This window comes from Rhinolophus hipposideros (genome assembly GCF_964194185.1).
Source record: "Rhinolophus hipposideros genome assembly, chromosome: 12".
Taxonomy (NCBI): domain Eukaryota; kingdom Metazoa; phylum Chordata; class Mammalia; order Chiroptera; family Rhinolophidae; genus Rhinolophus; species Rhinolophus hipposideros.
The window spans coordinates 55,252,046-55,267,839 of NC_138058.1; the positions used below are offsets into that span (position 1 = coordinate 55,252,046).

The following is a 15,794-nucleotide window of genomic DNA, read 5'->3' on the forward strand; positions in this document are numbered from 1 at the left end:
TCACCTCCTGTAGCAGCCCCATATAAAGCCAGGTCATCGACCAGGGAGAACCTTCCAACAGTCCTTACTCACGCATCTACTTCCTTCACTGCAGTTTCCTCCCCATAAATAACCCTGCACCATTTTTCTCCACGTTTCATCCTTTTGACCCAACTCAACTACCACTTCTCTCCATGATTTTCAGCAACCTAGACATGACCAAACATTACTACCCTCCATTTTCACTTGGCTCTTTGTACATACTTCCATTTATGTACATTTCTCTATTTCTCCAACCTTCCCTTAGCCTCAATCAAACCAAAGACAACAGTTTATAAGCTTATCCTCCTTTTCTATTTATAACAAAAAATCCCACCTGGTGATTCTTCCTCTTTGGTAATGGGAAAGAGTGTGCAGTAAGAGAGAAGTGACACAGGAAACATTGCAGGGGGAGGAAATGAAGATAAGTGACCCGAGGGCCTATGAGCTCAGGCTGGGAATACACGAGAATTCCGTTGTCTACGGAAAGGACAGGGAAGGACTTTACTAAAACAACTCATACCTGAAGGTCACAAAAATTTTAATAGTTAAAGTCAGAGTTCCATTACCTTCATAAAGGGCATGGAAATTTCCCTCTTACACTAAAGGCAGATGCAAGGAAGAAAATGACCTATTACACTTTCCAAAATTTCAATTCTGCTTGAAAGAAAAAAAACAAAGTCAAAAGACGGGGCAGAGAAGGAAACCAAATCCTGTGCCTGTACAAGCATTTCGAGTCACTGCAGCTGCCCGGCCAGAAGTAGACACTTTGGTACTCCTCTGCGGGACTCCCCATTCTTTCAAATAGGCAATAAAAATGTAGCATTAACAAAGTTATCATCATGAGAATGCATTTCAAGAACCACTAAGAAAGTTGAAGATAACATTTTTGCAACTGCCAAAACAACTCTCAAGTTTGACGGACCCATCAAACAAAAAATCTGGTGAAGCAATTCGTTATATAGAAGAAAGCCGGCATTTTTAAATCTCTGAAGTAATTCAGAATTGTAGAATCAGGGATATCTAAGCTCACAAAATACAGATTCTGTCAATTTTTTCTCCCAAGACAAACTTCTCTCTGCCTCAGTTTTCAAATGACTCCATCAAATGGTCCCAGCTTCTCTCCCCAAGGGATGACTGTCAAATTCAATAGATCTCATCATTAGAAAAGATTTTAGCCTAAAAGTCCCTTTTTTCAAAGTCATCATATTGTATCGAGCTATGCTCCAATATCATGTAATAAATAAAATTGAAAAATGATTAGTTGGCCAACACAAAATGAATTACTGATGTGCAATTACGCATCATTGTAAGTTTTCCAGCTGTCAGTTCATTCTTTTCAGGTTACTCATTTTTAACTTCCTCTTTTGCTTTTGACTCTCGTCAGGAGAGTGCCTCTCCTGTTGAACACTACGGTGGTTTTAATATTTATCCACAAATTCTTTGATACTTCTTTCTTCAAGAAGTGAAGTATAATTGTTCACCCTTGAGCATGGGCTGGTCATGTCTAAAGAACAGGTGGCCAGTCAGCTCAGTTGGTTAGAGTGGTAGTGCTAATAACACCAACATTGCGGATTCGATCCCCACATGGGCCACTGTGAGCTGCCCCCTCCTTAAAAAACAAAAAATAAAGAACAGATAAAAGCAGAAGTGATGGCTTGCGACTTCAAGAGAGTTGGTGACTCTCTCTCTCGAATCACTCAACTCTGAGAGAAGCCAGCTCCCATGCTATGAGAATACTTGAGGAGCCTAGGGAGAAGCCTACATGGCAAAAAACCTGAAGTCTCCTGCCAATAGCCATGTGAGCGAGCCATCTTAAAAGCAGATCTTCCAACCCCAGTAGGAGCTACCCTGATGGCAACTTCATGGAAGAACCTGGGCCAGAACCAACCAGCTAAAATATTAGGTTAGTGCAAAAGTTAATTGCGGTTTTTTGCAATTATTTGTAACCTTTTAAACTGCAATTACTTTTGCACCAACCTAATACTTCCGAATTCCTGAACCACAGAAACTGCAAGATGTTTGTTGCTTTAAGCCACTGAGGTTTGGAGTAAGCTGTTACACAGTAGTAGATAGCTAACATAAACACATACACACTCCACTGCTTTGCTTTTTTGCCTAGATTCTGAGAACATACTGGTAGAAGCAGAATTTATGGACCTTTTTAAATGTACAGAGCACTGTCTGCATTAACTGATGGACTCACGAAATGTGTACTGAGTGCCTACTAAGATACAGAACTCAAAATACACACCACAACTACTTAAGTTACGCTCAGACTTCACAGACAAGGCACCTACAGAGATATTCATCAGGAACTCAACCAAGAACATTTTGTTAGGAAATGGTAGAGCTGGGATTTCAGTATGAGCTCCTGTTCATTCCTCACCACCCCAGTGCCTCTCTTTCACTATTAATGAGCATTACAATGAAACTGTATGACACTAAGCACTTGGCATGGTTAGGTTGAGACAGAAAAACAAACAGAGATTGAGCATACACTGTATGTTTAGCTATGTTTCGTATCATGTCCTTCATCAAACTTCATTCTTACAACAGTCCTATGGAATACGTGTCAGGAGTTTCATTTGACAGACAAACTAATATTCCGAGGTTTAACGGGGCAGGATACAGTAAAACCACTCACAGGCTCCACTCTCCAGGATCTTGCAATTTACAGTGGAAAAAAAGACACACACAGAATAGTGCTATCCAACCTATCTAATTCACAAGATTGTGGCAGGGACCATATGAAATAATTTGTATGGATATAATTCATAAGCTGTTAAATATTATGCAAACACAAGAGGATATCGTTACACATGGTCAGCTCTTACTGGAGCAACTGTGAGAAAAACCCAAACTAGTAGTGACATTTACCTCATGATATATTATACAGTAAAACCCATAAGAGCTTCTAAATATGGGAAAATTTCATCTCAAGATGTTTGCTTTCGTGATCATAATTACTATTAAAGACTCTAGAATAAAATTCTACTGTGGGCTTTGATTTCTACATGATTTCCAGATAAAACCTGACTGCTTGACTTTGTTTGAAAGGGACAAAAATGGATTTCAACCAGCGGTAGAAACCCACTCATTACAAAGGCTAATTTTGCATTTGAATAATTTTTGTTAAGTTAAACAATTCTTGCAAAAAGCTCTATATTTAGATAATTTAAAAAATATGTGATTGTTATTATATGTGATTTTCATACATATAATAAAGTTGACAAGTTTTTTTAAACTAAGTCAAATTTTGACTTTATACTCACCTAAAAGTAACTTACACAAAAAAACTAATGCAGCACTCTTTTCAATGAATAAGATTTGTTTTGGCAATTTCTAACTTATTATATTTTTGGTTCCTAACAAACTTATATGAAAAACATGTAGGGTATATTTTCAATTATGTGCTAATATTAGAATATTGAATTAATGAATATCAAGCATTTAGGACAGTGGCGGGTACATAGTAAGTGCTAAACAGATGAAAGAGGAAGCTAGAACCTACATAGTGTCTTTAATGGAGACAAATGAGTCTACATCCATATCCCTAATTACCTGATCTTCAGAGACAATAAGATAATTTACAACATCCGTAGCAGGTTTGCAAAAAAAAAAAAAAAAACAGTATATACTCTTGATGTAAATTAAGGTGTGGTTCAGAACCTGGGATCTCTGACAAAAAAAATTATGAATCATTTTCTCCACTGAGTCTTTTACAAATTCCTTTAAAAAGAGGCATCTAATTTTGCTATATTTCCATGTTCAAGACATGGTACAGCATGCATGATATGTATTTACACACATACCCCACTGTGGTTGCCTGAAAATCCATACCCAAAAAGATGATGAATGAATAGGAGGCATGATGGGATATCAGGAGTCATTGAAAAGGTTCCTACGCATGCTAAGGAACTGATACTGGACGTTCTCCAGTCAATGTGAGCAAGAATCACTGAGACCTTAGAATGATCTGTTAAAAATTCAAATGGGTACTCAAACATAAATAAAGAATAACACATCAAGCCCTACCTAACCCCAGACCACGGAGAACAATTCTTTAAGTGTTTCAGTGGTCTTGGGAGCTGATGGAACTGGCCCATCCACTCCTCTGTCCATCTGCCAACCCACCCCACGCTTTCTTAGAAATGTGGGGGTGTGCACAGGAGTAAGAGCTAAAAAAGGGAATGAAGTAAAGAAGCGAAGCAGCTGGGTTTTCCCTCTCTAAAAGGCAATCTTTGGTGCTCTGAGATATCAGAACGTGCAGCTGTTAGAGGGAAAGGCACAAATAGAACACGCGTTAGCTGGGGTCTCTGCTGCCTACAACACAATGTGAGGGGTGCACATTATGTCAAGTGATAGGATGGTACAGTAAAGCTGTGTGCAGTAATAAGGGGGATAAAAGTCTCAAGAAAATCCAGGAACAGCCAGACCTCATGAATACTAGGATGTATTTCAGTAACTGGAAGACATTAAGAATCCACAGTACTTTTAGTAACCCATTACATGTTGCCCTATCCCCAGCCCTTTTCAGAAAATGCTATCGAACTTCATTCTTGTACCCAACATTAATATGATACAAAGCATTTCTGGCTGTTTCTGCTTCTACATGGTATTCCACTTCTGTTCCAGTTCCTTAATGTTATACTCTAACTTACAAAGTCCTTGAGAGCTTCTGATTAATTTCATCAATATCATCCCTGGTGGGGACTGCTCTTCTGCCAGGCCCCCTTCAAGGCAACTGGCCAGCTCAGATAGGTTTTTCATGGGTCAAGTGCCACCCATTTTCTAGTCCACTGTGGCGAGAAGAGAAGGTCACCCAGACTAGGATTTTTACCAGTATGTATCCTATTTGATTAAAACAGTATCATTTACTCTACTGAGACTAACAATTGACTTGTCCGGATTGTTTTAAAAAGTAAATCTTCTGCCCAACTGATAAGGTTATGTCAGAAAAGTAGTAAATGTCAAAGGAGCTGGGCAGCAGACCAGATCTATGCCTTTTTCATGGCAGAAGGAAGAATAGAACCATGTAAAGCCTCTTAAAGCTCAGAACTGCTTCACTGTTGTTCCACCCACACTCCATTAGTCAAAACAAGTCACATGACCAAGGTCCAAGTCAGTGGGATGGGAAAGTCCACTATACCCATAGGGAAGCCATGGTAAGAGGGAGGAGGGAAGAAAATTATGCATCAGTGAGATCTGGGCATGTGGGAGGAAGAGTTCTAGTTTCTGCTGGATTTGAGGCAGGAGGCACCTGTAGCCATTCAGTGGGGTTCATTAACAGAAGGAGAACAGCTGCCTGAGGGGTGTGGTTCCAGACACCAGTCCCACACAAGAAGCCCAGAGGCCACCAACCCAGAGAACACCAGACACCGCCCTCTCGCCTGTTCTATGGATGTTCCTTCTTTCACCAAAGCTTTCTAAATCTGTTTCTAGTATACCGGGATTTTTAAATAAGATGTTCTTCATAAAAGCAACCACTGCCTATTAAATTGTTTTCATTTAGTTACAAAAAAAACCCTCAAACCTTGAGAAAACCAACTTGTGAAGTACAATAAGGACCACAAGTATTTTTTAAAGAGATAGTTGATTATGCAGATAACGTAAGAAGCTCCCAAAAGTGACTGTTTAAATAACACACACATTTATATATGATGGAATACATATGTGTATGTGTATACATATATATACATATACATACGTTATACATATAAACATGTACATTTCATGGTTTAATATTTGTCTGTCAGAGAATTACTCAAATATAACCATACTGCGATTGCCTTAGAGCAGAAAGGTTTGCCTCATACTCCAGCCATGTAGGAACTTCTCCCTACTTATGGGAACAAAGTAGACCAAAGACAGCTGGGTTTCAGTTTAATTACATTTCAATTTCACAAGGGCTCATACTAAGTAAATACTGACAAATAATGCAGAATTAAAACCATAGACAATTACAATACAAAGTCTTTTTAAAGAAATGTCATATCAAAATAAAGAGGCAACCAACTGAATGGGAGAAGATTTTTGCAAACAGCGCCTCCGATAAGGGGCTAATATCCAAAATATACAAGGAACTCATGAAACTCAACAACAAAAAAACAAACAACCCAATTGAAAAATGGACAGACGACCTGAAGAGATATTTCTCCAAAGAGGACAAACAAATGGCAAACAGACATATGAAAAAATGCTCAACATCGCTAATCATCAGAGAAATGCAAATGAAAACCACAATGAGATATCACCTCACCCCAGTCAGAATGGCTATCATCAACAAGACAAATAGTAACAAGTGTTGGAGAGGCTGTGGAGAAAAAGGAACCCTCATACACTGTTGGTGGGAATGCAGACTGGTGCAGCCACTATGGAAGGCAGGGTGGAGGTTCCTCAAAAAATTATGAATAGAATTACCATATGACCCAGCAATCCCTCTCCTGGGTATCTACCCAAAAAATCTGAAAACATTTATACATAAAGACACGTGTGCTCCAATGTTCATTGCAGCTTTGTTTACAGTGGCCAAGACATTGAAACAACCAAAATGTCCTTGGATAGATGAATGGATAAAGAAGTTGTGGTATATATACACAATGGAATACTATTCGGCAGTAAGAAAAGATGATATAGGAACATTTGTGACAACATGGATGGATCTTGAGAGTATAATGCTAAGCGAAATAAGTCAGACAGAGAAAGCAGAGAACCATATGATTTCACTGATATGTGGTATATAAACCAAAAACAACAAAAGAACAAGATAAACAAATGAGAAACAAAAACTCACAGACACAGACAATAGTTTAGCGGTTACCAGAGGGTAAGGGGGGTGGGGGGTGGGAGATGAGGGTAAGGGGGATCAAATATATGGTGATGGAAGGAGAACTGACTCTGGGTGGTGAACACACAATGGGATTTATAGATGATGTAATAAGAATTATACACCTGAAATCTATGTAATTTTACTAACAATTGTCACCCCAATAAATTAAAAAAAAAAGAAATGTCATATAAAAATCTAAGAAAAGTATGAGGTCTTTACCTCAAAGGGGGAGAGAAACTTACCACAAGGCAGTCACTTTCAATGCTAAGAGGACCCCTCTGAAAGGAAACTAACCCACAAGAAGACAAAGCATTCTGCTTTAGTTCCCTTCAGAAGATCTCATGAGCAATATTTTGTACCATCTTGTTTATTCTGAATCAAAACTCTCATTCAACTCTAACAGGGATTAATTCCCTAGAAACTATTTTCCCACTCAGAAGTAAAATCAATAAAACCCTCATTTTCTGACAAAAAACAACAACAACAACAAACCAAAACACCCTAAAGCTGAATAAGCACAGGCTCTTTTCTTTTTCAAATGCAGATTTTCTCCTCCCAAAAAAATGTTGCTTTGTCATGTCCCCTAGGCAACCTGTAAATTCATTCCTGTCATTTTTCCCTACGAATAGCATGATTTGATTATAGAAGATTCTGGAGTCATACAGTGTTTATTTCTCAGTATCCTGAACTCAGTCCCAATACCCAGAAATACCCAGATCGGTTTATTTATTTATTATGAAATCTTGGGCCATTGGGATTAAAGCGTCTTTCTCTGGTCTGAAAGGCTGCCCACTGGGGAATTTAGATTACATAATCCTTCATTCTAGGTTTTCCTCCTCTGTTGTTTTCATATTGCTGGGTCAGCATCCTGGAAGTGTTTATAATCAATCCACGCCCACCATTTCCCAGCTATCTTAAACTGTGTGTGAGCAATGGGAGGCAGAGAGAATGTTCATGTCCACATACCTTCCTGGACTGGGTCATGATCAAGCAGTTTCTCGATAAAACATACCACCCACCTCCGTCCCCCAACTGAGGTACAGTGGCCATGTCAAGACCACACATGAACCTTCTCTGCGATAGCCAACACCCTGTCCTTCTGTGGTATCTGGATTCCTAAAGACCTCGCCTCCAAAAATCTCTGGTGTTAACCTTCCCCAGAATGCTTTCTCAATAGTTTGTACACAGTATGCAGAGGCTTTGCTGTCGAGGCTTGTAAGCCAACCAGGATTTCAGGAAGTGCCAGAGAGGGCCTCTCAGAGAACTGCAGTGGCCAGCACACTGGATTTCTCCTCCTTTTCTTCCTTTTCTTTCTTCACATGATCTATGCTATCACTCATATCCTAAACTTCAATATCCAAATGAGGCGAGGTCATTTGAGAAGAGTCAGCACCAGACTCTTCTTCATCGGCATTTTCAAAGGGTTTCTTCTCTAAAGAGCTCCGTATTGCAATTCATCCTGCACATAAGAAGCTGGCCCCAGTTGTCTCGTCTGTATTTATGACACTTATATTTGCTTCTGTCCATTTGCCCCTCAAAGGTTTCCCCCTCACCCCTCACCACCCCACCACCCCCGCCTTTTGCAAAGGGCCACTAAGTGCAGGATGAATTTGGTGTTCTATTCTGAAGCCTACTTCCGGTGCTCGGAACCGTACCACAGGCACCCCCTCCTGGGGAGCTTCTGTAACTGGCACTGGGCACCCAGAGCCTTGAATCAATGTGCTGGCCCACCTCCTAGAAGTGACAGGCATACGCAGAACTGTCCAGGACAAATACTGCCTGTATCTCCTACCCTTCAGATTTGCTTTGCCAAACCAACAGACTTGGATGTTGTCCTCTAACCCTTTGCAGAACCACTCACTTCTCCCAGTCAGGGCAACCAGGAAGACACAGATGGTTTTACTGAACTTCTTTGCTGTGCCAGCCTGCAACCATAGAAAATCTTCACTCCAGACATGTGAACTTACTTCTTTCAGTGGGAGATAAACCTTTTGTGATCAAACCCTGAGATGCTTTCACATTGTATGCTTCCTGATGTCAGTGTGAACACAGCTTGATGGCTAATGCTAGCACATTCGACCAGAGAGTCACTGGAAGTGTAAAGAGGCGGGGTCTCATGCCCAAAGGGTCCACGCCTTTCCTAGTCTGAGACTATGGACTGCGGTTTGGCCAGAACTGGGCTGCAGGGACATGGGCAGCAGGGCTGCTGCTGTGAGAACAACTGACTCTGCCTCCATCTCAGTCAGACCTGAGACCTGGGGGGCTGTTGTACCTTCAAATGGGGAAGCTGAGACTTCCACTCAGCCCATGACTGGCCGCTGGGTGGAAGCGGAGACTGGTCCACTGCAAGGGCTGGGAAAGGGGCGGCCAGTTAGCTCATTGGTTAGAATGTGGTGCTGATAATACCACGGTTGCCGATTTGATCCCTGCATGGGCCACTGTGAGCTGTGCTTTCCTTAAAAAATAAAAATAAGCAAGCAAGTAAGGGCTGGGGTAGGTCAGTGCACACCACAGCTTCCAGGGCTAAGACGTCTCCTGTGGTCCCAGTGCGGGCAGGATAAGGTTTTTTTCTGTCACAGGAGACAGACCAGGAGCCGTGGATGTGCTTCCTGAACTACTATGATGACTTACGTAAGCAGAAAGATTGGGCTTGTCCTAACTTTTCTGTGTGTGTGTGTGGTAATTTAAGATATCATATGTTTGCAATACCAGTGCTCAATCTCTCTCGTATCTCAGCACAGAAGATATAATAAATTGGCAATTCTCTTAAGAGTTTGACTTATATTTGTTTAAAAAACTTTCAGAAAGTAGCATACGAGTATAAAAAAGGACACCTGCCTTTCCTGAAATTTAAAATTTGAACCTTGTTGAATTTAAAGATCTGAAATTTCAGAAGACAATTTTAAAATATAAATAACCTGTTTTTAAAAGCCAAGTATGGAAAACAACTGGAATTAGCGATGAGAAATCTCATTTAGAAAAGTTTACATTTCTAAGCATTTCCAAATATTAAAGTGATATGATAGAAAAAGAGAAAAAGCAGTTGAATATTTAAATCAGAGATTTCCCCAATCTTTTAGCTGTAGGACCCTTGGCATCATCTGCAAAGCAGCTGTCTAGGGAACCATTTTAGTTACATGGATATTTCTGCTCATCCTAAAGCTCTCCTTTTTAAGTAACTTTACACTCTACCTTAGTAAGCTCTCCAGTACTTATAACCCTGATGGTAAAAATGTCCTTCCACCACAGTCTATGAGAGAAATATTATTTTCTGGTTTTAACATTATCAAGCATCCGATGGTATTTTTACTACAGCAGCAGATAGTCTGATGTGGATACTTATTATCCTCAAGGTCTTTTTCTAGTGGGTTATGCCAAACTAATCTCTTTACATGTGAGTTATTTGGGTTTGCTCCTGAGCATATGGTATTCTAATAATCTCATCTAACCATTTTTATAAGATCGCCTTTCAAATGTTATCATGTCATTTCAACCTTTCTTCTTCCTCTATGTTAAAAATACTACTAAACCAACAGATTTGGTTTATGTACTCTTTTCTACAAGTCGCCAAGGAAAATACTGGATAAAGCAAACCACTCTACCCCCCACTATCCTTAGGCCTTTTGACAGAGCTGATGAGTTCCATTCCTTGAAGCTTTTTGAGCTACCTATTTAGAAATAATTTTGTAAATATTTTCATGTTATTTTTAACATAACATGGCTTTTAGTATACTCACAGGTTGTGCAACCATCTAATTCCAGAACACTCTTCTCAGCCCAAAAGAAACTTCTCACCCATAAACAGTCACTCCCCATTCCCTCTCTCCTCAGCCCCTGGCAACCATTATACTACTTTCTGTCTGTAGGGACGTTTCATATAATTTGCCTATTCGGGACATTTCATGTAAATGGAATTATATTATGTGACCTGGATTCTTTTGTGTCTGGATTATTTTGGTATGCTCTGCTTTCAAGTTTCATTCACACTGTGGCATGTATCTGTACTTCATTCCTTGTAATGGCTGAACAACCAATGACATGATATGCCACATTTTATTTATCCACTATCGGCAATGGACATTTTGGTTGTTCTCACTTTGGGGCTATTATAAATACTGCTATGAACACATACGAGTTTTTGTGTACACATATATTTCCAATTCCATTTCATATATAGCTAGGAGTGGAATTACTGGGTCATAGAGTAACTCTGTGTAACTTTTTGAGGAACTCGGGGGATATCTTAATGGGATGCAGTAACGCTAGATGGCCGTTACTAGTTCAAACAGTGAAAATGTTGCTTCCATCAATTATCAAAAGGCTTTCTATAAACAACCAGGAGTAATATTCATTACAATTGTAATATTCATTACAATTGCTGTGTGGCCTGTCATTCTGACATTAAAGGAAACTATACTTATCTGAGACCAGATAAGTCTTACCAGTGGTTTCCTGGTAGTTCATGCTTTTCTGGCTGCCTTCAAACTAAGTGGAGATATATCTGAGAAGCGTCAGGGTGAGGAGGGTGAGTTGCTGTGACAATGAAGGACAATTGGATTACAGACAGGGCTTTGATTCAATTGTTGTGTTCCAGGCACCAATCAGGTCCAAAACCTAGGTATTTTTAGTAGATTGAGAGGCTGTGAGGCTCTAGATCAGCAGTTGGCAAATGACAGCCCCGGAGCCAAAGCCAGCCAGCTGCCTGATTTTTTAAAACCTAGCAGCAAAGAATTATTTTTACATTTTTAAATGGTTACGTTTTAAATAGTTATATAAGTACCTATATATAACATCTTCAATTTGTGTCTTTGCTGATGAAGCCTAAAATATTTAGTAACCGGGCCCTGTAAGGAAAAGTTTGTGGACCCCTGCTCTAGATGATATTCATGCAAATTAAATTCCGTTAAGACCACTGGATGAAGCAGAACACTCTTCTTATCAGAGAGCTATCCAGTAACCAGAGAACACCCAACCCAGGATGTCAAAGTACCCAGGAAGTGACTCAGAAGGCTGGTAAATGCACCGAATCCAAATAGAAAACGCGGTGGGCACACACTGGACAGGGCTAGTTCATTATGTCATCGAAACTGGGACATTTCAATAACATAGTCATTCATGTCTTACAATAGAGACTGCCTCACTAGCAACTTGATAGTTTGTCCCTATGTGGTTGGTTTTGTCTCAAGAGTGCTAGAATTAACACTCAAAACACAACTTGCTTCACTGAAGCCACCATCTCCTATCCTCATCCTTTTCCTCCTTATTCTGGCGAATTCTCTTTTCGTGGACGGGCGTCAACAGCAAATCCTTATTCACATGTAATGCTGCTGCCTCCTCTACTATGAGCTGATGAAACTATACAAATGCTTACATCATTATTACTGCTTTCAAGGTAATAGTAAACCTACACAACTGGTAATAAATTACTATAGACCATCTTTTCAAAATCTCATTTAAAAGAGGCACACAGCTCTTGTTCTTTGCCAATCGGAATGTTTTCTATAGTCCCCACAGCTTCTCAAATGTAATGGCAATGGACTGTTAGGACACACCAGTCCCTCAGTTTCATCCCAAGGTACATCATGTCCACCCGACCATATGTCTCCTATTTTTCTAAGGAGTCAGAATCATCTTCTCTTACTGTTGGACCTTCAAACCCTTCAGTAAAAGGAGAAGTTCGTCTGTTTGCAATGGATCTCTTCCATAAAGATGAAAAAGAAGACACAAAGTTTCTGCTCTTCCACAAACTTCCCTTATTACCTTTCCCTTCCTTTCTGTTACATGCAGGTATCTTTAGGGGCTCCTTTTTATCAAACCCAAAGTTGGATGTGGGGAAACAATACTTACCAGTCCTTACTTTACTCATACCTTCTTTCTAGTTTTAATCTTTCTATTGTTGTTCTTACTCAGCTTTGCTATTTTAGTATCCTAGTGGTCCTGCCAAACTACCTCTTTTTAAAACTTTCCCATTAGCCCTCCAGCTCTCAGTAGAGTTCTGGTCTCAGCAAAAAATAGCCCCATCTCCCTTCTTGGCCTTCCTATATGCCTGTTTCAGTAAGTTCCTGGGCCTCTTTTTGAACAGCCGCCAACTTTTAGGGGGTTTGAACAGAGAACTCCATCACTGAGATCATGTGGTCACCTAAATTACTTTACCAGCTCCCAAGTATGAAGAAACCTCATTGAAACGGGATGGGTGGGAAATTTATGGACAATACAGAGAACTTATCTACACGTTCTTCTAAAGTATAATTTCATCTTCCAGACGACAGTTCAACAAAGGCTTGAGAGTTTAAAATATACACACGCGCGCGCACACACACAGTGGAAATTTTCACTCCAATAACAAATTATCGGTAACAAACCCAAACCACAGTCTAGCCTTTTAGTCTGAATACCAGTGATTCTCAGACCATCTTTTCCTGACACCTCCATGGAGTGCAGAACTCTACCTTATCAGTATGATCATAAGCTTTCAAAACCTCTCTTCCTATCACATTCTAATTTTGGAGAGCTTCTAAAAAATGCATAATCTATATAAAATCCCAAAGAAATAAGAAATACCTCTTAAAATTGGAAAAAAAATATACACTCAGGGATATTCACACAGAACAGGTTATGAACATCTATTGTTTTGCACATGACCTGGAAGTTATCCTGCCTGAAGGTCAACGAGATGGTCTATATGATATCTCCATTCTTCCCTCTCTAAAACCCCCAGAGCTTGCTTTCCTCATCATCTCAAGAAACCTCATCAAATTATTGTTCTGGAAGGTCCCAGACTCAGGTCATTGAGCAGAATTTCCTCACAAGATGCGAAGTGGGGGTTACCAACCATATATTAGATACTCTTTTCATAACATGACCAGTTCTGAGGGAAGAATCAATCACTCTAAAATAGTGACCAGTTCTGGGAGGTGGGAGTGGGCCCAAGGGAATCAAATCCACACAGATACAGACACCTAACGTGCCAAACAGCAGTAAAAATTATATCTCAGATATTCTCAAGACTCTTGGTGGTGAAAGACGGTCCTTTTCAAACTCACAACTGGCATTCTCTTTCAAGACTGATGGCACAGGCAATCAGTGAACGTGAGACCAAGCAGGAAGCTACTGGAATGAGCCCGCGCGTCTAGCTCTCGCCTTTGACTGGTGTGCCACCTCACTCCAGAACGTTTTCTCCAGATGCTGCCAGGAGACACTCTGCAATACCTAAACCACAAATCATCACATTCCCCACCCTGGAAACCAGGACTTGTCCTTGAGCTTCCCACAGAGTGAGATATTAACCAACCTGGCCACTGATACAATAGCTCTTTACAAATTCAGAGGAAAACCTGCCACGCCATCTGTTTGATATACTAAAAGGTGGACCTCTTAACACAAAAATATCCACTGTAGGTGTCCTCAGGGAATAACACAGGACATTTCAGACATTTTACAAGGAATGAATCCTGGCTAGCTTACTCAATATTTTATCAATGTAAACATGTTAGGCGTACAACTGTATCTAAAATTAGAGCAAGTATGTCTCAGAAATGGAACCATCTTGCAGAAACAGAATTAATTACAGGCAGGTGACTTCAGATTCTTTTCCAACATCCAAGAAAACTACCTTTCCTCAGAATAAGGAAACCATGCTGCTGGCTCGTTGTTTTAGGAACCAATGTGGGTTGTTGGTTTTTAATGATTCGTAAACTTTATCCACTCTGACACACTAAAGCCATTTAAACTTTCCCCCCACCAAAAAAAATGTTTCCAAACTATGACAGTATAACATAGAAAAATGATTGACTAGACAATACTCACAGTGAAAAGGCGTGACAACTTGATCTTGCCCATATCTTAAAGGGAACGAACCTTCAGTGGATTGCTCTCCCGAAATCCCCTTCTGGGCTGTGAAGTACTTGGGCTTCAGCACATATTCCTGGGTCTGGCCATGATGAATCATGACATTCTGTGAGGAAAGGGGTGTCACTCTGGGAAGAAACAAAGTGAGGATACGGAAATAAATAACGGACACTTCAAAGTCAACTCCGAAGAAAAGAGTAAGAAGTTAGTTAACCTTAGAAAGGAAGATAACGTCCACGCCAGGCTCAATTTTTCCTTCACATACCGTAGCCAATCATTTATAACACATAAGGAACTAACAGCTTACCCTTGGAAACCTCCAATATAAAAGGGACTCTGCCTGTCTAGCCAAGACAATGAAGGATAAATAGGCCACCACAGGTGGATTCTAACAGAGGATTCAGGGCACAGTTCCCATAAGCCTTCATGCAAAACACGTATCATTTTTATTTAAGAAAAAGACAGACATCTACATAAACAGGTACATATATTAAAAAGGTGTGTTTTATATACACTGATACATAAGTAGGCAAGATTGGAAATGGGAAGAGAAGAAAGGGGGAATAAAATACAGGAAGGGGATTATGTAAGAAACGCCGAGCTTTTGTGAGTTCAGCAAAATTAAGCAATTAGAGCCTGTCCAGCACACAGTGGGAGCTTCGTACCACTAGAAGGGAAGAAGGGTAACTTCTTTGAGCCTCACGTACCATAGGATCTTTGCCACACAGAGCTAAGAAACAATGTACGTAAAAATCTGAACATACAAAACTGAAACAAAATTTATATTCCCTTTTGAAATATAAACTACGATAATGACAGGGAAAACAGACACTCAACTTATCCTAGTTAACATTTAAATATTTTATGCCGTATCTATAATGATTAAAACTGTACTATTCCGGTTAAATGTTTTATCATTACTAGTTCCTAGGAATAACAAGAATAATAACTAATCATAATCTCATTATTTCCTTAGTAACATGAGTCAAGACCTCTGGGGACTCCCGAACACAATTACTGAGTTTTCACCCTCCTGGCCCAACCCTTTATTTTCTATGACAGTTCTTTTCTGCTGCATGTAATGTATACTTTAAAA

At 39.9% G+C, this 15,794-nt stretch overlaps 1 protein-coding gene across 10 annotated transcripts in view; it reads right to left on the reverse strand.

Moving 5' to 3' along the window:
- The window catches only part of LTBP1 (latent transforming growth factor beta binding protein 1), a gene marked incomplete at its 5' end in the record, with an annotated part of 351,236 nt that overhangs the window by 221,440 nt on the left and 114,002 nt on the right, over positions 1–15,794 (reverse strand). For all 10 annotated transcript variants that reach the window (XM_081068156.1, XM_081068146.1, XM_081068160.1 and 7 more), the window contains one exon: positions 14,657–14,826. In XM_081068156.1, coding sequence (XP_080924282.1) covers positions 14,657–14,826 — 170 coding nt within the window. The remainder of the gene's footprint in view (positions 1–14,656; positions 14,827–15,794) is intronic.